Below are 25,610 nucleotides of genomic sequence, written 5' to 3' on the forward strand. Positions count from 1 at the left end.
GTATGAAACCATATTATGTGAAATGATTCATATAATGATTTACGTATTCCAAAGGATTTTGAGATCGCTGATCTTTTGATTGTTTTGTATTGAATCCAGAGTTATCCAGCTGCATAGAATTCCCATTTTTTCTTACTCTTTGTATAATGATGATAAGTTGGTAGGTTAGTCTTTGTTGTTAATGTTTAAACTCTTGAAAAGAGTCTATCCCTTTCTCTGCCTTTCCCCCCCTTCCACTCCCACTTCCACTCCCAGTTTCTCGGAGGTCCTAAAGCCCACAACAGATGTAAACAATTAAGCAGTTCTGTTCATTCTTAGGTGCCTGCTTCCTGGTTGGTTATGGTCATTGCAGTGGTAGAGTTTAAATTACTAAACCCAACATCAAAAAATTGTTTATCCACTTTGACTTAAAACTCATGCAATAGGAAGTTAACAAAAATTTAAACTTGTTTCCTTTTAACAGTTGTATTGTCTGTAATTGTGTTTGATTTTGATAATGGAAAATTCATAGGAATTTGATATAGTAAGGTTGTACTTCATCAAAATTAAATGAAAGGATTTTATAGTTCTGAAAGAATGTGGCCCTTATAATTTTGCAAAAAAAAATCTGATTAAGTTTTTCAACATCTGATGTTAAATCTGTTCTAGGAAGTACAAGTAGTACTAGTGGTAGCAGTGGAAGTTCAACTAAAAATATCTGGGTTAGTGGACTTTCTTCTAATACCAAAGCCGCTGATTTGAAGAACCTGTTTGGCAAATATGGAAAGGTACATTATTTTTACCTTCTTCTCTGTCTTGTTTCTGCATTTGAAAGAAATCTGTCTAGTAATGATATTTCAAAGAAATTATATTCAGAACGTTATAAATATCTTGGTTTTTTTTTTTTTTTGTAATCTTAGAACTGTTATAGGCATAATTATTGGGTTTTGTGTTAATAGATTTTTAATCACTGTCATTTTAATGTCACTGAGCCCTGGATCTTTGTATTCCAGAGCTTGTATTTTGAGTCCATTCAAATAAAAAGCTGAGTCTGATTCATTACAGCCACCATGATTTTTCCAGCATCTAGCGTGGGGTCTGTAACACATTACTGAAGCTGGTTTGGTCATCTGGAAAATATAGGTAGACTTATACCAGACATACACTAGAATTGAAAAACAAACAATGTCCCTGTCTTCAAGATTCTAGTCCAAATGGTGGAGGAAAATATAAAACTGGTAAAAATACACTTAATCAGAAGTTGTGATAAATGTTATGAGCTGAGAGTACAGGGAGCCAAGAGGGAAAAAAGGAGGCTTTATGATGGTTGGTTCATCAGGAAAAGCTTCTCTGGCATTTAAAGGGAGCCCTAAAGGAAAAGAAGAAACAGTCAAAGAATATTCAATTAATAGCTGTTGAATTGAACTGCAGTTGATCTGTATCCCTTATGGCACTCATTACTTTTTACCCTCATTTTAGTTTTTAATATATATCATATCTAACCTATTCCAATGTATGTTCTTTGAGGGCAAGGACCTTACCTACTGTACCTTTGTGTGCTTATGGTAGACTTTCAAATATTTATTAAGTTAATGACCAAAATTGGTAAATAGCCATTAATAAATATTATACAAATCTTTCCCATTGATATATTAGGAGGGTATTTTTTTTTTTCTCCTTTAGTTAGAGAGTTCCCTGAGCATTAAGGAGTTTCTTATAAGTATCAGATACAGAACACAAGAGTTGTAGTCCCATGATCAGTTGTGGTATATTTATATATTCTTTTGTTCTATTTTTAGTAGTATATTGTTAGAGATGTCAAAACAGTGTTTTAATTTTGGCGTTTATTGGGACTTAAGCTAGGTAAGGATACTATCCACTAGATAACAGGAACAAAACCTTGGGCTTAAAAATTCAATTGCTGTGGAGCAGGTCACCCTTTCCCAAGGTTGAGGTAAAAAATGATATTTCCAGCCACCCACCCCATAAAACTTCCTAAATTCCCTGTTTACCTCTTTCTGGCATGTCTGTGTTCCTGCTTGTTCACCACTGGATTGTTCTCTTTCATCTTGTCTCTCTCACCCATCCCTGCTTTGTCTCTCATAACTATCCAACTTGTAGAATTACTTTCAAGTTTTAAGACTTTTTTTTCAAGTGGTGAATAATATTTAATTATTATTTATATTATATAATTATAATATTGTAAGTGCTGCTTATTGGCTCTTGATTTTCAAGAAAAGGTATATTTTTTAAGCTGCTTTTTATGTGGGCCTCGTTCTCTCATTTTTGAAAGTTTCTTATCAAGTGACCTATTAAACAAAAGTGTTAATACTCATCTATTAACTATTTAGAAACTTACTATGTTTCTCTTCAAGAGATTTGAGGTGGATATCTGAAAGGGAACTTTGGTCCACATCCAATTCAAAATATTCTTTGCTTTCATTCGCTATCAGTACTTCATTGATGTGTGACTAATTGTGTTTTTGGCTATTACATGGGGGAATAAAAAAGAACAAAAACATAGGAATTTCTGCCTTGCCCATATGTACTTGTAAATATTCAGTGGAACAATATAAAGTGTTAATCTATATTAAATAATGACCTGAATTTTTATGAAATACTAATGGGCAAGGGAGATGGTGATCACAAGAATTCAAAAGAGAGTTAACATATATCCTGAATTTATGTATCTTCACTAGATCTTTTAATTTGAATAGTCTCAGTTCTAAGGTTTCATCTGTTTTGAAATGTGTGTGGTTGTAAAGTTGTAAAAGTATAATCTTGTTTTATAGGTTCTGAGTGCAAAGGTGGTTACAAATGCTCGAAGTCCTGGGGCAAAATGCTATGGCATTGTAACTATGTCTTCAAGTACGGAAGTGTCCAGATGTATTGCACACCTTCATCGCACTGAACTACATGGACAGCTGATTTCTGTTGAAAAAGTAAGCTTGCCTAACTTTGTAAAAGGGCAGTTAATTTTAGGGTTAGTAATTTTCAATTTAAAAATATAACACTGGTGAGGAGTAGAATTAGGAATGATTTTTATTTTATATATTTATTTTTAATATGTTGTATGTAATTTTCTGTGTTTTGCAAATTTCCTGCCCTCAAAATAGTTTTTATAATTATAAAAAAGTAGCTTTAAAATTTACAGAGTTTTTTCTGATTTAAACCTTTTAGGTTAAAGGTGATCCTTCTAAGAAAGAATTGAAGAAAGAAAATGATGAGAAGGGTAGTTCAAGAAGTTCCGGGGACAAAAAAAATGCAAGCGATAGAAGTAGCAAGTAAGAACTTATTTTTTTGATACATGTAATAGAGACTTACTGGTACATTAATAAAGTAGTTTTCATTCCATTGTTTTCTTGTGTGGGGTGCTGTGGTCAGGATGCAAGCCTCTGTCAAAAAAGAAGAGAAAAGGTCCTCTGAGAAATCTGAAAAAAAAGAAAACAAGGATGCTAAGAAAATAGAAGGTAAAGATGAGAAGAATGATAATGGATCAAGTGGCCAAACTTCAGAATCGATTAAAAAAAGTGAAGAAAAGAAACGAATAAGTATGCTATGTATCTTTCTTCTCAATCCCTTTCTAATGCTTCCTACTACATAATTTTTACAGTGGAAGGAAAAATCTGAGATTACAATTCAGATAAATATTTAAACTTCATTGTTAGGTGTTGCTGTGGTAGAAAAGGAGGTCTAGTAGCACTGATTATCTTTTTCTTTTCTACTCCTGAGAAACAAACGTTCTTCTAGCAAAGCTCCGCTACTTTGCTATCAAATCTGGGTTAATTTACAATGGTCATTGATTTATAGCTATGTAACTGAGTTAAGATCTTTTGGTATCACTGAAAATATTTGTTAGCAGATTGAAATAGTAAAACTCTTTGTTTGCATTTACAGTCTCATAAAATGATTAAGTAGGTTTCATTCATGTACTGGTTTGTGGATATCTGGCTAAGAATTCAACATTTTTGTATTATATTTATTTTCTGTCTTAGTGAAATATTTTTTAGACATTTGTTTATCTAAAATATTTTTTTCTCTTAGGTTCAAAGAGTCCAGGACATATGGTAATATTAGACCAAACTAAAGGAGATCATTGTAGACCTTCAAGAAGAGGAAGACATGAGAAAGTAAGTCTCTGAGAGAAATGTGGTATGTTATTTTACCTCTTTTCAAGAGAAGACAATTTAGTTTCTCTGAAACCATCTTCACATACTTCTGTGCTAGAAATTCCAAGACAAAAGGAAATGGTAGTAGTCATTTTAGCTTTTTAAATGACCAGCTGAGCTTGAAAAATAAAACTCAAAATATTTTAACTTCTGTCATCTTATATTTTTTTTCTAGACTCATGGAAGGAGCAAAGAGAAGGAGAGAGCTAGCCTAGATAAAAAAAGAGACAAGGACTACAGAAGGAAAGAAATCTTGCCTTTTGAAAAGATGAAGGAACAAAGACTGAGAGAACATTTAGTTCGTTTTGAAAGACTACGACGAGCAATGGAACTTCGGAGGTAGGAAAGGAGTCTGTCTTGTACCCTTCGTTACATATAGGTGCATTTTTAATACGAGTTACAAACCAGATTTCTGGAAACTGTATTCCCACAGAAAACTGTTTGCCACTTTTAGAAAGTGCGTTAAAACCTAGTGATTTCTTAAATTTGCATAACATTTTACAAGTTTATGAAGTACTTTTCCACCTACTATGTCTATCTCAACAGTTTTTTAAGGGTAGTTATACATACCTGTTATATAATTGAAAACAAATGGAGGGCCAGAGAGGCTGAATGACTCTTTAGTGCTCCATGGCTCATGAGTGGCAGAGTCGGGAATCAGACCTGAGTCTTCTGACTCCAAGTCCAATGCTCTTTCCTCTACTCCAAAGCTGCCGCCATAAAAATATGCCTTTAAAGGAAAAATTGATTTTGAGATAAGACAGTCTCGTATGATACTACAATGATCAAATACTATGTTGAAATTGAAATGTTTTAGTGAAATTTCATTCCCCTTTGGATTAGAGCCCAAGTAAAGGGAGATTTGCCCTGTGGACCTTACTGTGTTCAGGATCTATCTGAAAACAAGCATTCTCTTTAAAACAAACAAACGCAAAACAAAACCTCTCTTTTAATGGCGATATCTCAGCAGTTCATCTTGAGTGCCAGTTTAGTTTCATGTATCAATTTGTGGATGCCACTTAAAATATCTTCATGAATGTGTTTAATAGTATAAATTTCTGAATGTTAACCTATCTTACTTGTCCATAGGTCACTTATCATGGGATTTCATCTATTCATGGTGCCGATAAGAGTCTTAGGAACTATCAGAGATACTTTTAGTAACTTAAATAATACTATGAATGCCATGCACTTTACTTAACAGAAATAATCCTTGCATCACGCAGAATCCATATCCTGTTTATTTAGATGAAGTGCCATTATACTTGGCCTCTTGTTTATCTGTTTGACAACAGGTTGGGAGGAGAGTGGGAGTGGGGAGCTGCTCTTTACTATCCTGAAATATGATATATTGATACATAATTTAACATATACAAATAATTTCCCCCAAAATCAACACGATGTCTTTAATTCTAATATAAAGAGTAATTTATAATAAAATATGTATTCAGTATATGCATGTTTAGGCTTGACTCTTTAGAAGACTTAATGGAGTAGTCATGTTTACTTCCATATTTGGACGCTCTTGAGAATGTGACAGTTATAAATGCAGACTGAAATTGGTGTGTGGTGCTGGTGAGTAAAACACTGGGAGTGGTATTGCCATTTTGACTTGATTTCTGAAATGGTGAACAACTCTTGGTGAAGTTCTGAAGAAAATATAATTTCCCCTCCATTTATAGGAAAATGCTATTCATGGTAAACTTAGTATAATATTAAAACTAGGCCAAAACCAAACCAACATAGCATTTATGAAAAATGGAGTTAAATTCTAGGTGCAGATTTCTTTCAGAGTATCTTTTAATGACATGAGTGTCATTTATAACATTTTAAAAGTGTATGGTTTGGGGACAGTTTTTTCTTGTGCAGGACTATCCTGACTGTTCCATGCATCATTAGGTATTTGAAATCCTTGGTTCCCATCCCCTGAGTGCCAGAAACAGCCCCACCATCATTGTGATAATTAAAATTGCCTCTCACATTTCCACTGGGGCTAGTATTGACTCATTGAGAACCACTGGGTTGCTAGAAGAAGACGTGCTGATAGAGAAAAAAAAAATACACTGCTTTTGAGCAAAGACAGAAACAGTATTAAAAGTCTGATACAATAAATTCAGTTCAGCAAACAACTGAATTACCTCCTAACTCAAAGAAAAACATGTTATCTGGAGCCATCTATTATGAGCCAGTGAACACTCCAGAAAAGTCTTTAAAGGTACCATTTTGTTATATATAGCATTTGCTGTAATTGATGTTCATAGTTATGACCCCCAGTCATCAAACTAAGGTGTACCTTGTTCAAGGAAATAGAATATATAGCAGATGGTAGAAATTTTTCTGTCAAAAACAATTGATAGAAGTTGTAATTTTGAAAATTCATACATGAAGACTATCTCCTTTTTTAAAAAAAATGTCAATTAATTAATGGGCTATTATTGTGGGACTATTATTTAAACAGGAATTTTATGAGGCAACCACTATATAAAATTGATTTTATCAGTCTTATAACTAAGTAACAGTATTGGAATCTGTTTAAAGTTTTATTTTGAGTTCTCTTTCCAATTTCATTAAAACTACTTAGATTGAGTTGAAGTTTAAAATTGCCAATCTCAAGGAAAAACTCAAATTCAAAAGCTATTCTCTTTTACACAGTGCTAGCATAATTTAAGTATTTCTAAATACTGATTTTTGTTAGACGAAGAGAGATTGCAGAAAGAGAGCGTCGAGAGCGAGAACGCATTAGAATAATTCGTGAACGGGAAGAACGAGAACGCTTACAGAGAGAGAGAGAGCGCCTAGAAATTGAAAGGCAAAAACTAGAGAGAGAGAGAATGGAACGCGAACGCTTGGAAAGGGAACGCATTCGTATTGAACAGGTGCAGTCAGAAAATCTTTTCATCTTAAATAACTGACCTTTTTCAAACTCTGTGATATTTGCCCTAAAATTTGCTTTACTTGTTGTAAAGCTTCAATAGAGTGAGTTCAGCTAACAAGCATTTATTACATGTCCCTGAAAGATAACAGTGAATTAGGTGCTAGGTATAAATATATTTAGTAGTGACTTTGTTCTAGCTAATGGGTGATAACCCTAGCTCTGCATTATCATGGCAGCCTAATAGTCTGAGCATAGGACTATGAGTCCAGAGTAGTTGTAATCCAGACTCTGTCACGAATCCCAATATTAGAAAAAAAAAAAATAAACAACTTTTTCCTTACATATTATAGTGGGAATGATTTCCCAAGGCCAAAAGGAAATAATGCCTCTCTCTGCAGAATTGCAATCCAGAGTTTTAAGGCACTTAGTCTCCTTACATGTTAAGAACTCTATTTCTCATTCCCTTTAGGCACTTGTTTGAGTTAAATGATTAAACTAAATATGACATTCCCAAATTCTTAACCAGCTTTCACTATCCAATCCCAATTAATTTTATTGTTGCAGAACAATAGCCATAGCCTAAATTATGAAAGTCATATTTATTTATTTGTCCCAAGTTTTTGTTTTGCCTGGTACTTGCCTATCATGCCTTCTTAATGACAGGATTAAAACAGGGTTGCATATATACTTACCTTGTGTTTTCATTTTGCATTGGTTGGTTCTTCCTTCTGTGTTGTCTGAAGGAACGTCGTAAAGAAGCCGAACGTATAGCTCGAGAACGAGAAGAACTCAGACGGCAACAGCAGCAGCTTCGTTACGAACAAGAAAAAAGGAATTCTTTGAAACGCCCACGTGATGTAGATCATAGGTAGTTGCTTGCTTGCTTTCTTCAAGGGTTACACATGCTATTTTATTCCCTTTAAGCTAAGACCACCTAGAGAGTTACAAAATATAGGCTGTTATCACTGATAAAGGGTCACTGATAAAGGTAGTCCTGGGGCAGACCCAGTGCGTTGTAAGACACTCACTTAGAAAGAATCTGCTCTTCTTTCCCCTTTTCCTTCTTAATACCGTATATATATTTTTTTCATTATGACTGAAAATACATAGTTATAGGTAGGCTTCAGTGATGGTTTTCCAACTCAGGCCCATTTTCACAGTTCTCATAGATTAATGTTGGTAGTACAAAAATGGAAGTCATAAACTTGGGAAGACTAAAATACAGATTCTGTTGTGTTTGCTTTTGTGCTTCTTAATAGATTTAAAAATATAATAAATTCATTTAATTTCCTTAAATAAATTCTATGAGATTTAGTTGATTGTATTGAGAAATAGGTGGAATGAATGAATCATGGTTGGTCTTACCTCTCCAAAGTTAAGTATAACTGAGAAGGTTGTGGACTACTGGTTAGAATTTTATATAAAATGGTGTCAAGTATTATATGTTTTTTTCCATTTAATAATTTTGAAACAGGCAATTTGTCAATACTTTCTCTCCTGTTAAGTTGCTATAACACCATCTGAATTTACATAATTTAGCAATTCTTTGTTTTCTGAATGGGTCATGTCTCCACAGTTTGTAACATGTGGTATGTATGACTCCAAGTAAATGTTGTTTGGTTATCGTAAAACCTTTTTTTATATAAATGAGCAAAAATTTCTCTTCAAGGCGAGATGATCCTTACTGGAATGAGAATAAAAAGATGTCTCTAGATGCAGACGCACGGTTTAGCCATGGGTCTGACTACTCTCGCCAACAGAACAGATTCAATGACTTCGATCACCGAGAAAGGGGCAGGTTTCCTGAGAGTTCATCAGTGCAGTCTTCATCTTTTGAAAGGTAAATAGATATGTTGAAAATTGTTGTATTTATTTTATGAGCCTTGCTAGTGATAGCTTGGTTGTTAAGTATTGGTCAGATAGTGTTCAGAGGAAATCTGTGTGTGTGTTTTGTTTTGTTTTGTTAATGGGAGTGTGATTCAGTATTTGAAATGAGCTAAATAGGCAGCCTTAACACATAAGTAGTTTGACTTTATCTTTTTATCTTTAAAATTGATTTTATCTTATCTTTAAAACTGAGCTGGAGTAGTGGCAAAATACAGGCATGCTGTGGGTGGATGCTTTTAGATTTGGATGTGCTTCAATATCCTTTGGTTGTTAGTGACTTGATTGATGTAATTCTTCCTGGATGCTACAAAAACAATCTTAACCTTCATGTCAGGCGTGTAGCTTAATTTAAAAGAATATGATAATCAATAATCAATAAAGATATAGTCAATAATGATAGCTTGTATAGTGGATTTGCTTTAAGTTAATTTTTAAAGAAGACATTATCATTATAGGTTATGCAAATAAAGTTAAGAAGAATAAAGGCACAAAAGTACTTCTTAAGACCTGTGTTCTTTGTTTTGGCTAATCAATAGGCGGGAACGCTTTGTTGGTCAAAGTGAAGGGAAAAAAGCACGTCCTACTGCACGAAGAGAAGATTCAGGCTTTGAGAGGTATCCCAAAAATTTCAGTGATTCCAGAAGAAATGAGCCTCCACCACCAAGAAGCGAACTTAGAGAAGGAGATAGGCGAGAAGTGCGTGGCGAACGAGATGAGAGGAGAACTGTGATCATTCATGACAGGCCTGATATCGCTCACCCTAGACATCCTCGAGAAGCAGGACCTAATCCAGCTCGACCAACCACCTGGAAAAGTGAAGGAGGCATAGCCTCTGACAAACGGGAAACAAGGTATTCGCGTTGATTTTAATACCCAGCCAGTGGTATATAAAGCACTTAGGTTTAAAACAAATGTAAAGAAATTTGATCATGTATGTTTTTGTGTTTTGTTTAACAGAGTCGAAAGGCCAGAGCGATCTGGGAGAGAAGTGTCAGGACACAGTGTGAGAGGTGCACCCCCGGGGAATCGCAGCAATGCCACAGGCTATGGAAGCAGAGAGGGCGACAGAGGAGTGATCACAGACCGAGGAAGTGGGGCACAGGTAAGCGCTTATGAGGGTTTACTGTCAACGCTTGAGACACACATTTTAAATAACTTACGAAATACTCTGTCATTTTGATACGGTCTGGTTTAGTTAGAATGACTGGGGACTAGTTTCTCGTAAAAGATCTTAATATTTCTCATATTTTACTGTTAGTAGTTGAACATTAGTAGTCCAAAGTAGTAGTATAATAGCCCTGAAAGACTTGTTACATTTTTATTCAGCTTCATTCGTGCTGAAATTTGAGAATTGTTGTATTTGATAAACAAGCCTCCCTAGGTTTTATTTGGTATTATTTATTTTTTAAGAAATTGAGAATTTCAAACTGGATGGGAAATCTTTTGTTTCCCTTTCTTTTTTAAACAATCTCTTTTCTGATTAACTAGCTTAAAGTATAGAACTGAAATAGGACTTTTGTCTTTTTGGTCTGTTTCTTCTAAAGGGAGGTGAATGGAATATTTTATATATTTTAATTGCTTTTTTATTCTTATGACACTTTATTGACTTTTATTATTTTGTAAGTCAACAACCTAAGACATAGGAAAGTATTCACGTCTCTTAGCAACTCAAATAAGCCAAAACCTTTTATCTAATTTAAAAATATTCTAAATACAAAAAAGAATCCTGAAGTTTGTGCATGTGTCTCTTCGTTTCATTCAGAACATTTAGGAAACAGATTTGGACCTGATGGCATTATAAGTGTTAATGTTTCTTATAAGTAGAAATGTTCATTAGATCAGTTCATTGAGCTGTTTATCCTGAATAGAACTTTTAAGACTGAGTGTAATCCAGATATTCTGCCTTGTTTAGAGTAAAACTTAAGGAATTCTCATAGTTGTTCAGAAAAGGTTACCTGAGAAGGAGATCCTGTGTCCTGCCTTGAAAATTGTCATTGCTTTTGTTATGTTAGTCTGTAATTATTCTGCCAGTATACCTAATTCTGCCAGTATACCTTCTCTCTAGGGTACTTTCAGCTTTATTTTCTATAGGCTAAGTATCACAACACTTGACTCTTCCCTCGGATCCTAAGTTCTATGATTTTTTTTTGTTTCTGTATGTTGACTATTCTATTTTTCATAGTTATGGATGGTTGTACCTTGTACGAGCCATAGCACTGTCTAATACTGCACAAAATAAGTTGACAGCAACTGTTTCGATGTGCTGTTTGGTTGTTGTCCTAAAAGGTTGATCATATACTTCACCTTGATGTGTTTTAAGATTTGACTTCTGTGTCTCCTTATCTACATACAGATCCAGCCATCTGAAATGCTCAAGGGTCAAAAAGTACATGAGTGCTAGAAGATTATAGAAATAGAAATTACAGTGCTGAATCATTTCCCCTGTACCCCATCCTGAAGCCTGAGTTGCTTTTTACTTTTTAAATACTTTTACTATTTTTACAAAATAGATGGGAACACTTTTCATATGCTATTACATTGCTCATTCCTTTTTTAAGGCATCTTATTAATTTGGTTCTGGTATTAAAAGCCCATTGGCAAACATAAGTTGACATGAGACTGAGATGTCATGACTTCTTTTAATATGGCATTCTTTAGCACTACCCTGAAGAACGGCATGTGGTTGAACGCCACGGACGGGACACAAGTGGACCAAGGAAAGAGTGGCATCCACCTTCTCAAGGGCCTGGATATCATGATGCAAGGCGAATGGGTGACGGCCGGGCGGGAGCAGGCATGATAACCCAACATGCAAGGTAAGTAGCCAGTCAGTTAACACTTTGATGCCAGTATACGACCAAATCTTTATCCTTGCCTGAAAGGTCATTATAGTGTCTGTGAAGTATTAGTTTCTGAGGGATTGAATTACAATTAGCAACAACCCTATGTCTGTCCAAATATTTCCTCATATTAACTCAAAATCTCCAGGGGATGATATACAGGCCAGCTGATGTTAATTTGTAGCTTGTATTCCTCACTGTAAGTTAATAGATTGGCATCCTGGCATGTACATCTAGATATGGGTCGGGTATGTGTGTGTGTCAGAATCCAGTAAATATTGAATTTTATTAACCTCACATTGGTTGCATCTTCTTGTTTGCTATTCCTCATTCCTAAAATTCCTAGAAAGGAACAAGAACCTGAAAGAATGTTCTGTTTTCTCTCTTTTTATATAACTCTGGCTAAACTATTGGTCATTTAACCCAAAGTCTGTTCATATGCTAACAGGTCATTACCTTCTTGGTGAACTTTATTTTGTCTTCACACCAACTTGCATTGTGGCCTTTCAGCCAGCAAGTCTTTGTCTTGTCTTCCATGCCCTTCTTTTTTTCCCATCCCCATCTTAGAAGAGATACTGGCTTGGCTCAATGACCCAAGTTTCTACTATTCTACTAGTCACTTCTGCCATCAAACTGAAGTTAGTGGTTATTATATTTGTGCTTCCACAGCCTTATCAGTCATTCTGTCTTTGATTTTTAAAGGTCACAGCTAAGTTTTTTCCTTAATAAATATAGATTCCATTATTATCTCAGGCTCCTTAGTGGTAAAGCACCATTTCACACTGTGGCTTTTCCTCTTTTTGAAATACTCTTCTGTTTCCTAAGGCGTCATAATTTCTTTCTATCTTTCTTATTTTCTTGTGCTGGCTCCTTCAAATGTTGCACTTTAGAAACTACTATTTATTTTTTGCTCTGTATTGTCGAATCTCCATATTAAGTGTCTTTCTGCTCCATAAATTCAGGGTAACAGGCACTCATTCCTCTTCTGTCTTAAACCTTCATGTTCTTTTTGTTGACTCCAGTTTTTAAAAATGTATCAAAGCCAGATTTTAAAAATTTATCTTATACAGACTGGAGAAACCTGGGCCTCATCTTTATCATCTTTCTTAATTTCTAACATAAATTTCTAAATGTGGTTTGGTTTTATAAAAATGTTCTAATAGTTCCTTCTTTCCCATTTCAGCTTCTGTCCGATCTTCCCAAATTAGTCCTTTTCCTGTTTCCATTATTCATACTATTTCTAAATTTAACTGTTGGAATACTCTTTTTATTACACCATTTTCTTTCTCCAGAACTGCAAGCAGTTTCTCTAGCTCACAGGATTGAATCCAAAATCCTCAACTTGACATTCCAACTTCTCCTTAATCTGGTTTTATTCCACACAAACTATTTCACTCTGAGGTACTATTGGGTGGGTCTGTTTTTACTGCGTCACTCACTAGTACCTACTGTGTTCTCCTGTACATAAAGATTCCAGAAATATTTCCTAAATGGTTTCCTCTAGTTCATGTTCTCAAACTTTGCTGCACATCAGAATCACCTGGAAGCCTTGTGAAATTAAGACACAAGATTGCTAAGGGTCCCACCATCAAGAGTTTCTGTTTCAGTGGGTCTGAGGTGGGAGCTGAGAATTTTCATTTGTAACAAGTTCCCTGGTGATGCTGCTGCCGATCTGGAGACCACACTTTGAGAACCACTGTCCATTTGTGTGCACACCATTAAGTGACTTATTAAGAGGTCGGGGCTCTGGAGCCAGGCTCTCTAAGTTCTAATCCCCACTCCACCATTTATTATCTCTGTGACTTGGACAAGTTACTTAACCTCCAGATCACAGTTTCTCCATCAGTAGAGTGAGGTTAATAATAATATGTACCTCACAGGACTACTGAAAAGAAGAAATGATTGAATAGGTAAAGTACAAAAACAGTGTCTGATAAATGGTAAGTGCTTTTTAGGTATTTGCTATAATTATTAGTTCTTTTGTTCTCTGACACTTTGAAAAAAATCTTTTTCAGTAATGCATCCCCAATTAATAGAATTGTACAAATCGGTGGCAATTCCATGCCAAGAGGAAGTGGCTCCGGATTTAAGCCATTTAAGGGTGGACCTCCACGACGATTCTGAAAGTGAGCTCCCTGCCATGGTTTCAAGATAATTTATTGAAATCTCCTGTAAACTTTTACTTGACTACTTATGAAGAGGACCTCTCTGACTTGCCTTGAGAGTTCTGTCAGACTTTTCTTTTTTTCTTTTTTAAAATTTAACATGATTGCTTTTCTCAGTTTTGGAGAAGATGTTTAAATAGTTCTGTTGTAACTTTTAATAGTTTTGTGTATCATTCAACTTTTTTCTTGAAACACCAAGACATTTGAAACCATTTTGTTGAACGCTTTGTGAATATTAAAAAAAAAGAGTAGTTTGCAGCTGTGTAGTAGTGGTTTAATTTGCAGCATTAGCTCTGTGGTATCAGTCTCTAGAGTTACTTCTTGTCACCAAGCATTTTCAGCCTCCATGTTGAAGGCTGTATAAGCTTAAAAAGTCTGCTGTCTAATTTTTAGAGAATAAGATTGTTCCTTGCATTTCTGAGTATTATGTAACCTATTTTTGCAGAAGGTACTGTTACATTAAGTGCATCTGTGTATCCTGGTTTAAAAAATGTACTCTTTTTTGAAATAAACCTTCATATTCTGTATAGTTGCTAAAGTGTTGAGAACCTTTTTAATTGTAAAATGAGAACCGATTTTCAGTTTAGTAGCAGCACTCTTGTTCAGGTTTGCACATTATGGAACCAAATAGATTAATGAAACCTTGGCCACGAGGTTTGTCTCACTGAGGTCCTTAGACTGAGTTGTGCAGGTAAGTGCACTTTTAGGTAATCTGCACTCTTTGATGGGTAAATTCCGTCTCTGGGAATTGTGTGGGTACTAATATTTTCCATGTTCCCAACTATGTTGAGAAGTGGAAAAAACCCAGGTTCTAGATCAGTGAATCATTTGGGTTTTGTAAATACTTGTATGTGGGAAGGCATTGTTGTCTCTTTATGAAAATAAAAATCCACACCTGGAAGTGTATGTGTCTTTCTGTTTCCAGCTTTTTAGTGCTAGTTCTGCAGCCCTTTCTGCAGTTAAACTCAGATTAATTAATTCAGTTTAGAGCTATAAAAGGAATCTTCCTCTTTTTCTTCCCCTCAGTAGCTACACAGCACACTCTTGTGATGGGTTGGAGACTTAACCAACCACTTAATCTTAAGGCCTTTTTTTTTTTAAGGCATCTTTTCTAGGAAAGCCCTTTGGGGAAGATTTTGAATACCACCTCCTTCATGAAAGCTTCTCATATCCCTTGGTGAAAATCAGTGATGAATAATCCAAATGGTCTTGGTTCTTGGTAAATTCAGCAGCTAGTATGCTGATAGGAAATGGAAAGATGAGGGTGGAGTTGCTCTGGGGTCACCCCTATGTTATGAGGAGAAACCATGAAAAACGTTCTTAGGAATGTTTGTCCCTGGGTAGCTGTGCTCACGTTCATGAGAGGGCTTGGGCTGCTGAGTGCTGTGCACAGGCAGGATATCCTGCCCTCGGGCCTTTGGAGGAACTGGCACTTTTTGTCCTGCTCTAGAGTTTATCGTTTATGCTGCCCTTCCCAGCCCTACAAACATGAGAGGCACAGGTGGTGGTGGTGGTGGAGTGAAGCTTTAGTCTGGCCTACTTATGACTTTGGGCCATAATGTCACTTCTTATCTGTTTCTTCATTTTTAGAGTGGGAGTATATTTATCACAAGGGATTATCATACAATTGTTAACATTTGCCCAAGATCTTTCTATGTGCTGGGCAGTGAGCTAGGCGTTTTAAGTGCATTTGCTCACGTAATTCTCAGGAGAGTCCTACAAGGCATAGGTAAATTACTTTCCTAACCATTTTTCAAATAGGAATCTGAGAAGTAACCTGCTCTTAAAAAATTAGATCTAATTAGATCTTTGATTTTTTCCAGTGTTTCTGCACTCACACCAAAGGGTACAACCATCCACAGATAGTATAGGTGATTATTTTTTCCTTGGGTTGCCATGGTATAGCTTTTGCAAGTTTAGAAAATGTGACTGAACTAGTTTCTGCAATTTTAGCATTGAGGTTGAGTATAGCCCTCAAAGTTCAGGGCCACCCTCCGGCAGAGATCGGGCAAGATTCTGAAGTCAGGAAATAAATATGCCAAAAATAATTGTAAAAGAGAAAATAAAAGCTTAGAAATTACAGAGGAAAAAACTTCCATGTGTGTATTTATATCCTTTGTTATTCTGTCACTTAACTCAGTCCCTCCATACTTAACCCAGTCCCAACATTTTTAGGTGCTTGCTGAAAAAAACAATAAATGTCAAATTACTTTTGCATTCTTCATAAAGAATCTCACCTAATCCATTTCCGTACCTGAGGTATCAGTCTCTTCTATATCCCCAACAGATGCTTAACTATCATTCCTCTCAAGCACCTCAAATTTAACATGTTGAAATACTCCACAAAACTAGCTCATCTCAAATGTTCAGTCACTATTTAATTAGGCTGCCATAGATAAAATGAACTATTTAATACATCCCTTAAAATGCACCAGTCAACATACTGCTTATCTTTATCTGAGACTTACTGGTTTCTGAAGTCCACATATGCTTCCCCTTCCTTTTTGTCCATTATAACTTAGCCATTCCAGCCAGTCATAAGGGATGGGTTTCATACACATATTAATCTTCACCTATATATTCTGTACCAAATTGTCTTATATCTACACAACTACACCTCATATATTTTTCTCTGAGAAGACTAATTCATCTGCTCTAAACCCTTCAGTACCTCCCCATCTTCTCAGACTAAATTCCAAGTCTTGAGTGTCCTACTTCTCCCATCTCGTTTCCTCCTACTCTTTGCTTGCTTTGTACCAGTCATACTGTCTTCTTCCTATTTCTTGAACACAATATCCCGTCTCAAGGCTATTGCCCTTTTTTATTCCTTTATCTGAGGTACCATTCCTCTAGATAACCACCTCTCAACTCTTCACCTTCCTTCAGGTCTTTGCTAAAATGGCATTTTCTCAGTGAGGCCTTCCTTGATGTTTAAAACCAACACCTTTACCTCTACCCCAGCATTCCTCTCCCCCTTGTCCCCTTCCCATCTGACATTTATTTACCATCCGTCTTTTCTCACTCTAATATAAACTTCAGGAAGGAAGGGATTTTTGTTGGTTTTGTTCACTGCTATATGCCCAGCACCTGCTATTTAGTAGCCAGTCGGGAAATATTTGTTGAATGAATAACCATGCAGAGGGTTCAGAATTTCTATGGCAAGAGTCTTAGGGGCAGAAATCTGTTTGGAGTGGGATTTCTGGGCTTTGTCTTGAAATTTCACTGGTGTAACAAAAACACTGTTCTAAGATTGAGTACTTACATGGGATAACTTAAATAGGGTAGAGGGTATCTGATGAAAATTCAGGTGGGGGCTTGAGAAGGGGCAAAAGCCTCTTCCAAGCCACTCGTGGAACTACCAGTAAGAAAGGGGATTATTTAGGGAAAGGCTGCCCAGATCATCAGACCTAAACCTGGGGCTCATTCTGCAGACATATCCCTCATGGGAGACACCTGCCACAGGCATGGACATTACCCATGAATCATCTTTGCTCCAGCTCCATGCTCACTGAGCATTTAGCTTTGCTTGCCACCTGGATTTGCTAACAGATTAGGAAATATGAGTACCAAATCTACTTGACAGCTAAATTTTCATTGGTTTATTACTTGGTGGCAAAAGCTCAAGCAGTAACCAGTCATTTGGGCAGAGACAGTTTACTATCTTAGAAGCTTCTAGGGATATCCATCAAAATATATTAAATATATTCATTAATTTATTCATCATACTGTGTCATGCATATAGGAGGTGGACAAGGGGAGGGAAAACAGATACTATGACAACATGTGCTTCCCCCAAGGTTATGATAATACAAAGTTTGAAAGAATTCTGATACTATAAAATAACAGCCCTTCATCTCCTCACTACCATTAATAACACTTGAGACTTTGGTGAGATTATATTATGGGGAAGTCCCTCATATCAGGGACAACTTGAAGGATTGTTTAGTCTGAAGATCATAGGCTTAGGAATGTTGAGAAGTAAGAGTTCAAAACCATTTGTGCCACTTTCTAGATGTGTGCAATTGTGGGCAATTTGTCGAGGATACGGTGATAGCTTGGCTTACCTGATAGGGCTGTTGTAAGGATTTAAAGAGAAAATGTGTGACTACTGAATAAATGCTCTTTGTTATATCTCTTGCTCCAACTAGGTCATGTTTTGTTCCCTGATTTTAAGACAAAAGAGGAAGACCTCATTTGTAAAGGTTCCTGGATAAATAGAGGACTGAACTGGTATAGGTGTTGACTATACAAAATCTGAGGTCTAACTGGGTGACAAAGAGCAGTAGTTCTCAAGCCTGGGCCCTACTCCCAGAGATTCATAGAGGGGACTCAGGCATCCCCGCCCCACCACCAAGGTTTCCCCCAGAGGATTCAAATGTATAGCCAGGGTTGCGAATAGCTATAGAAGAGATAACAGCTCAGAGCAGGGAAGACCAAATGCTCCTTCAAGAGCAGCTGGTAATTTTATGGGTAGTAGAGCTTTCCTCTTCATTGCTCCAACACATGTCATTTTAGTTTTAGAAACCCTGTGTTTTTGCCAGTGGGATGAGATGCTCTGATTAATGTAATTTTCTGGTTATCTGACGATAATTCCTTTATCTAGTTGAACTGCCCAGGGTGGATAGAGGGGGACTTTAACATCAGCTTTAGAAACTTACATCCAGAGCATTCAGAACTGTGCTAGTTGAGCTGTGAAATATTATTGTTACTATTATGTATTATTTAGATAAGCAGTACTTTGTATTCATTCTATTAACTAGAGTCACCTTTGAAAAGGGTTTATGAGGGTTAAAGCCTGGTAGCAAGGTTAAGAGACAGGATCAAAAGTTAGGCAATTTGGATTCTGGTTCTGATCTTACTGCTTGGGACGTATCAATTAACCTTTATAAATAAATTTGTGAACCTTAAGTTTTCTGCTAGGACTAACATAATAAAAATTTAAAAATACAGGCACTTCTAATAATTTTAACCAATTCGGGAAACTAAAGGAAAAGAAATCTTGTCACGCAATTAGGTAACTAACATTTCAGTGCTTACTACACATCATTAAATATTTTATACCCATGATTGTCATCATAGAAAGTAATATTTACTAAGTACTTCTTATGTGCTAGGCATTATGCACTAACTCTAATTTCCACAAGCTTCTGATTGAAGTACGGATTACTATTATTATTCCCATTTTACAGATGTGGAAACTAAGAAACAATTTGCCTTAGATCATAAAGATAGCAGTGGAATCAAAATTCAAATGCAGGCACATAATTATAAGAGCCTCACTTCAAGTCATTTCATCCTCAGGACAGTCTCTGGGAGATACTACTAAAGGCATATGTAGTCTGTTTTATACCACAGAGCAGGTGATTTCTTAACACACCCCCTATATGACAAAATTATTTTCAGTAGTAATCATTTCCTTTATTTGTTAATTTTAAAATAACTAACGATTAAAAAAGAAATACCAATTTAAAAGATATTAAAATTCAGTAAAACAATTTTTGCATGAATTAAAATTTGTATTTACCAAACAAAAATATTAAACTTTCCAGTTCACACTCTATTGAATTATTTTAAAATTTAAACAAAATCACTAAGCGGTCACATAGAATGATAGTTTTAATTTTGGTGTATAAGTCTTGTACATATTTTGTTACATTTATCCCAAAGTTTTTTATGTTTGGTACTATTATAAATGGGATCATTTTTTCAATTTTTAAATGTTACTGGTATGTGGAAATGCAATTAAAATTCTTTTGAGGTATAATTTACAAAAAATGCCATACACACAGTTTAATGAGTTTCCACAAATACACCCATGTTTATCAAGATGTGAAATATTTCCATCACTGAAAGTTTTTCTTGTGCTTTTTCCCAGTCATCATAAACCACATCTTTGGCCCTAAACAACCACTGATCTGCTTTCTATCGCTAGAGATATTATTATCTTTCCTAGAGTTTCATGTAAATGGAATCATACAGTAACATCCTCTTTTATGTCTGCATTTTTTTAGCTCAGCATGTTTTTGTGATTCAGCCATGTTGCTGTGTGTATATGTAGTTCCTTTTTGTTGCTGTGTAGTGTTCCATTTTATGGAATATGCTACAGTTTTTTATGTATTCACTTGGGAATTTGGGTTGTTGACAATTTGGGGCTGTTATAAATAAAGCTGACATGAATGTGTTCAAGTCTGTGTGTGGACATGTGTTTTTATTTCTCTTGGTAATTATCTAGGATATTTGCTGGATATATCTAGGATAACTGCTGGGTTATATGGTAAGTGTATGCTTATCATTACAGGAAACTGCCAGAGTTTTGTAAAGTGCCTGTACAATTTTGCATTCCCATCCACGATGTAATGACTCCAAATTGCTCCATGTGCTCATCAGCACTTAGTATTGTCAATCCCTTAAATTTTAGCCATGATGAGCACTGTCTCATTGTGATTTTAATTTGCATTTTCCTGCCATCTAATGATGAGCATGTTTTCATATGCTTATTAATGATTGATACATATTTGTGAAGAATCTCTTCCAATATTTACTCTACTTTTAAATTGTGTTGTTTTCTCATTATTGAGTTGTAAGAGTTATTTATGTATTCAGATATAAGTCCTTTATCAGATATGTACTGGGAATACTTTTTCCCCAGTCTGTGGCTTGTTTTTTGAAAAACAAGTTTAAAATTTTGATTAATTCGAATATATCAATTTTTTCTTTCATGGTTCATGGTGTTTTGTGTCCTATTTAAGATAGCTTTGCCTATCCAACAGTTGCACAGGTTTTTCTCCTATGTTTTCTTCTAGACGTTTTATATTTCTAGCTTTTACGTTTAGACAAAATCTATTTCAAGTTAAGCATAAGTTAAAGGCTGAGGTTCATTGTTTTCTGTATGGATATCTAGCTTTTCCAGGACAACTTACTGAAAAGACTATGTTTTCGCCATAAATTACCTTAGTACCTTTATAAAAAAAACAGCATACCCAACATGTGTAAATTTCTGGACTGTATTCTGTTCCATTGATCTATGTCTGTTCTTTCACTGATATTGCACCATCTTGATTTCTATAGCTTCAAATAATAGTCTTGAAAACAGATAATGTAACTCCTCCAACAGTATTATTTATGTTTTTCCAATTTGTTTTGGCTGATCTAGCTCTTCTGTATTTCCATAAAAATTTTAAAATCAGCATATTGGTTTCCATGAAAAAAACTGTTGGATTTTTTTAAAAAATTATATTGGGTTAACCATATATACAACGAAGAAAATACCCATTTTTACCACTTTAATGTGTACAATTCAGTGATAATTATCCACAATATTGTGCTAACATCACCACTATCCATTACTAAAACCTTTTCACCACCCCTACAGGAACTGTATTCAGTAAGTATGAACTCTCCATACCCCTCCCTTATCTCAGCCCCTAATAGCCCATAATCTATTTTCTGTCTCTATGAATTTGGTTATTGTACATATTTCACATAAGTGGAAGTGGAATCATACAATATTTGTCCTTCTGGGTCTGGCTTATTTTACTCAACATCATATCGTCAAGGTTCATCCATATTGTTGCATGTATCAGAACTTCATTCCTTTTTACAGCTGAATAACTTTCCATTTTTGGTATATACCACATTTTGTTTATTCATTCATGTGGTAATAGGTACTTGGGTTACTTCCACCTTAAAGGTATTGTGAATAATGATGCTATAAACATTGGTGTACAGGTATCTGTTCTACTCCCTCTTTTCAATTCTTTGGGACTATACCCAGAAGTGGTATTGCTAGATCATATAGTAATTCTATGTTTAACATTCTGAAGAACTTTTCCGCAGCAGCTGCACCATTTTACATTCCCACTGTATGAGGGTTCCTATTTCTCCACCTCCTCACCAACACGTCATTTCCCATTTTTTCCCCCTAATAATAGCCATCCTAATGGGTGTGAAGTGGTATCTCATTGTAATTTTGATTTGCTTTTCCCTGATGACCAATGATGTTGAGCATATTTTCATGTGCTTATTGGCCATTTGTATATCTTCTTTGGAGAAATGTCTATTTAAGTCCTTTGCCTATGTTTAAATCAGGTTTGTTTTTCTTTTTGTTGTTGAGTTATAGGAGTTTTTTGTATATTCTGGTTGTTAAACTCCTATCAGATATATGCTTTCCAAATATTTTCTCCCATTTTGTAAGTTGTCTTTTCACTTTCTTGATAATGTCCTTCAATGACCAAAAGTGTTCAACTTTGATGAAGTCCAAATTTTCTTTTATTGCTTGTGCTTTTGTTGTAAAGTGTAAGAATCCACTGCCTAATACAAGCTCCTAAAGATTTTTCCCTATGTTTTCTTCTAAGAGTTTTGTGGTTTTAGGCTCTTATATTTAGGTTTTTGATCCATTTCAAATTAATTTTTGTATATGGCATGCGATAGGGGTCCAATCTCATTCTTTTGCATGTGGATATGCAGTTTTTTTAGTACCATTTGTTGAAGAGACTATTCTTTCTCCATTGAGTGGACTTGGAACCTTTGCTGAAAATTAATTCCTCATAGATATGTGGGTTCCTGCTGGGATTTTGAATGAGATTGGGTTGAGTATATAGATAAATTTGGGAAGAACTGACATGTTAACAAACAGTACTGTCTTCCAATATATTATTAGTGTATCTCTCCACTTATATAGGCCTTCTTTAATATCTCTCAGTACTGTATTGAAGTTCTCAGTGTAAGGTCTTTCACACCTTTAGTTAAATTTATCCCTGAATATTTCATATTTTTGGATGCTATTTTAAATGGTTTGGAAACTGAATTTTTGATTGTTCATTGCTGGTACAGCGAACTATAATTGACATTGGTATACTGATGTTATATACTGTGACCTTGCTAAAATTGCTTATTAATACAAGTAGCTTTGTTGGAGATTCTTCAGGATTTTCCATAGATAAATTATGTCTTCTGGGAATAAAGACAGCATTACATCTTTTTCAACCTAAATGCTTTTCTTTTCCCCTTTCCTTATTGCACTAGCTAGTATCTACAATAGAATGTTGATTAAGAGTGGTGAAAGCAGACAATTTTGCCTTGTGTCCAGTTTTAGGGGAAAAACATTCAGTCTTTCACCATTTTATGTATGATGTTACCTGTAGGTTTTATCTTTAAACTCTTTTGAGGTTGAGGAAATTCCCTTCTATTCCTAGTTTGCTGAGAGGTTTTTTTGTTTTGTTTTTTATGAATGGGTATTAAATTTTGTCATTTGCTTTTTCTGCATCTATTAAGATGATTGTATGGGATTTCTCCTTCATTCTGTTAATGTAGTAAAATACCTTGGCTGTTAAAATGTTAAACCAAACTTATATATCAGGGAAAATTCCCACATGGTTATGACATATTATTCTTTTTCATATATTGCTGGATTTGATTTGCTAAAACTTACTGGGGTTTTTTAAAAATTGCTTAGTGATATATAATTAACATTCCAAAGAATTCACCCATTTAAAGTGTACAATTCAGTGAATTTTTGTATATTCACAGATAATATGCAACCATAACCAGTCAATTTTTGCACATGTTCTTCACCTCCAGAAGAAACCCCATTACAGTTTAGCAATCATCACCCTATGTCCCTAATACCCCCAGTATTCCCCCACCATTCTGCTTTCTATTTCTATTAAGTCTAGCTTTCTGTGTCTCTTGGTATATTTTATTCTTGATAAATGAGTAACCTAACTAGTCTCCAAGGAGAACATGTCACAATTTCCAAAGTTATACCTGGAATTCATTATTAGTACATTATTTCTATGCCTATTTTAACATTTTGTTTGTTCCATGTTTTTCACCCTGGGCCATTCTGAGTCCAGCTGGATCTCATTCCTCATTGGTGGGATCAGCATTATAATTAGAGAGAACAAAAAAATGTTTATTTTTATAAGGTTTAAGAAGCCTTCCTAATCTCCCTAATCAATGTTTTCTTGGTGAAAAAAAAAATCTCTAGTCTGTTATTAACAATCTGCTGCAATTTACTGAGTATTTATTATGTATCAATCACTTTATACAATAATGTTTACAAAAATCTTAAGAGGTGGGAATTATTAATTCCATTTTAGATATGAGGAAACAGATTTTGAAGAACAAACTTGCCCTAAGGTTAGAGTACTGTATTAGTTAGGGTTCTCTAGGGAAACAGAATCAATGAGATATATCTGTGAATATAAGATTTATAAAAGTGACTCACGCAACTGTGGGTGTGCACAAGTCCAAATTCCACAGGGCAGGCAGCAAACTGGCAACTCCAACGAAGATGATCGATGAACTCCTCAGGAAACAAACTGACAACTTCGACGAACTCCTCAGGAAACACTTTGCTGGTCAGCCGAAGAAGTGACAGTCCTCTTATCTGTCTCACTTAAAAGTCTTCAACCAATTGATTGAATTAAATCCAGCCAACTGCATTCTCTCATTGTGGAAGACACGCCCTTCACTGAATCATCAGTCATAGCTGCAGCCAATTGACTGATGATTTAATAAACCAGCCTGTTGGTTTATTAACTAGCCACAATCATCCTCACAGCAACAGTTAGGCCAGTGCTTGCTTGACCAGACAGCTGGATACCATCACCTGGCCCAGTTGACACATGAACCTAACCATCACAAGTACAAAAAAGTTTAATAGGCCTGATTTTGATGATTTCTGTGCAGTTTGAAACAGATACGACTTTCAAGTTCAGAGTCAGAATTTAAGAAAGAACTTGCCTAGAGTTATTCTGTCCCCTTCCAGATATATCTGTGAGTGTAGGCTCTAGGAACAGACTGCTTAGCTTCATATCAGCTCCAACAAATTAATAGTTGCATACTTCATAGGAAAAGACAAAGGGAAGAGACTCTCCAAGAGGCGCAGAAGAGGAAGAAAAATGTTGCTTACTTTAGTTTTGCTGAGTTTGCTGTTCTCCAAATGTCTTTTTCCACTGGCTTTAGGAGGATACAGGACGATTCCCAGGGAAAATAAGGGCATAAAGGATTAAGGATCTTAGTACTCTATATAACTTTTATAGTAAAGGGGAAAACTGAGTCAATAATGCTATTTATCTCTAAATTTAAAGGACAGGCAAGTACCAACTACATAGCATAGTTATCTTTAGAAATTCCTCTGAATAGACATTTGAGTTCTTTCTAAGTGCCTATGGTTATGTGCCAAGAAAATCAAGATGGACAGGATCTCAGTTCTTAAAAGGCTCACAGTCTACCTTCAGTGCTATTGATACGGGGAGGTCAGCAAAATACTATGTGGAATGATTAATTCCTCTTAGGAAGTTGGAGAGTCCAAGAAAGGTTTCACAGAGATATGTCAAATATTAGCTGGTTTGGACATTCAGTTGTTGGACAATAACTTCACATTAGGGTTGCCTTGGTGTAAAGAGAAAACGATCCCTTCTCAACTCTAATTTAGTCCTATTAGAGGGCAGAAGTGGCAGATACTACAAATCTACCATTGGAATCTGGTAGTTGACTATTATACAGCTTAGAGTTAATTGTTTTTTTATTCACTGTCTCTGGGAGAAAAAATCCCTATCAAGAGTTGGTCCAAATAGAATATTCTAAGTTAAATCTAGATAAATGTGAATCAATATGCCAATTCCCCATCTCCCCACTCTTCTTGAATTTGTTAGAGGTACTAATGAGATGAATATACATAGCAGAGGAA

General features: G+C 35.4%; 1 protein-coding gene across 7 annotated transcripts in view; it reads left to right on the plus strand.

The window, feature by feature from the left end:
- SLTM (SAFB like transcription modulator) overlaps positions 1 to 14,816 on the plus strand; it is a 42,777-nt gene extending 27,961 nt beyond the window's left edge. For 6 of the 7 annotated variants that reach the window (XM_037833835.1, XM_037833837.1, XM_037833836.1 and 3 more), the window contains exons 9-21: positions 649 to 767; positions 2,772 to 2,921; positions 3,160 to 3,263; positions 3,364 to 3,530; positions 4,024 to 4,109; positions 4,324 to 4,487; positions 6,844 to 7,024; positions 7,767 to 7,891; positions 8,693 to 8,863; positions 9,447 to 9,761; positions 9,868 to 10,012; positions 11,569 to 11,726; positions 13,766 to 14,816. In XM_037833835.1, the coding sequence (XP_037689763.1) occupies positions 649 to 767; positions 2,772 to 2,921; positions 3,160 to 3,263; positions 3,364 to 3,530; positions 4,024 to 4,109; positions 4,324 to 4,487; positions 6,844 to 7,024; positions 7,767 to 7,891; positions 8,693 to 8,863; positions 9,447 to 9,761; positions 9,868 to 10,012; positions 11,569 to 11,726; positions 13,766 to 13,874 (1,994 nt within the window). In that variant the 3' untranslated portion in view covers positions 13,875 to 14,816. The remainder of the gene's footprint in view (positions 1 to 648; positions 768 to 2,771; positions 2,922 to 3,159; positions 3,264 to 3,363; positions 3,531 to 4,023; positions 4,110 to 4,323; positions 4,488 to 6,843; positions 7,025 to 7,766; positions 7,892 to 8,692; positions 8,864 to 9,446; positions 9,762 to 9,867; positions 10,013 to 11,568; positions 11,727 to 13,765) is intronic. The other variant, XM_037833839.1, reaches the window with a different exon arrangement.
- Positions 14,817 to 25,610: the final 10,794 nt, after the last annotated feature.

The sequence above is a fragment of the Choloepus didactylus genome, chromosome 4 (genome assembly GCF_015220235.1).
Source record: "Choloepus didactylus isolate mChoDid1 chromosome 4, mChoDid1.pri, whole genome shotgun sequence".
Taxonomy (NCBI): domain Eukaryota; kingdom Metazoa; phylum Chordata; class Mammalia; order Pilosa; family Megalonychidae; genus Choloepus; species Choloepus didactylus.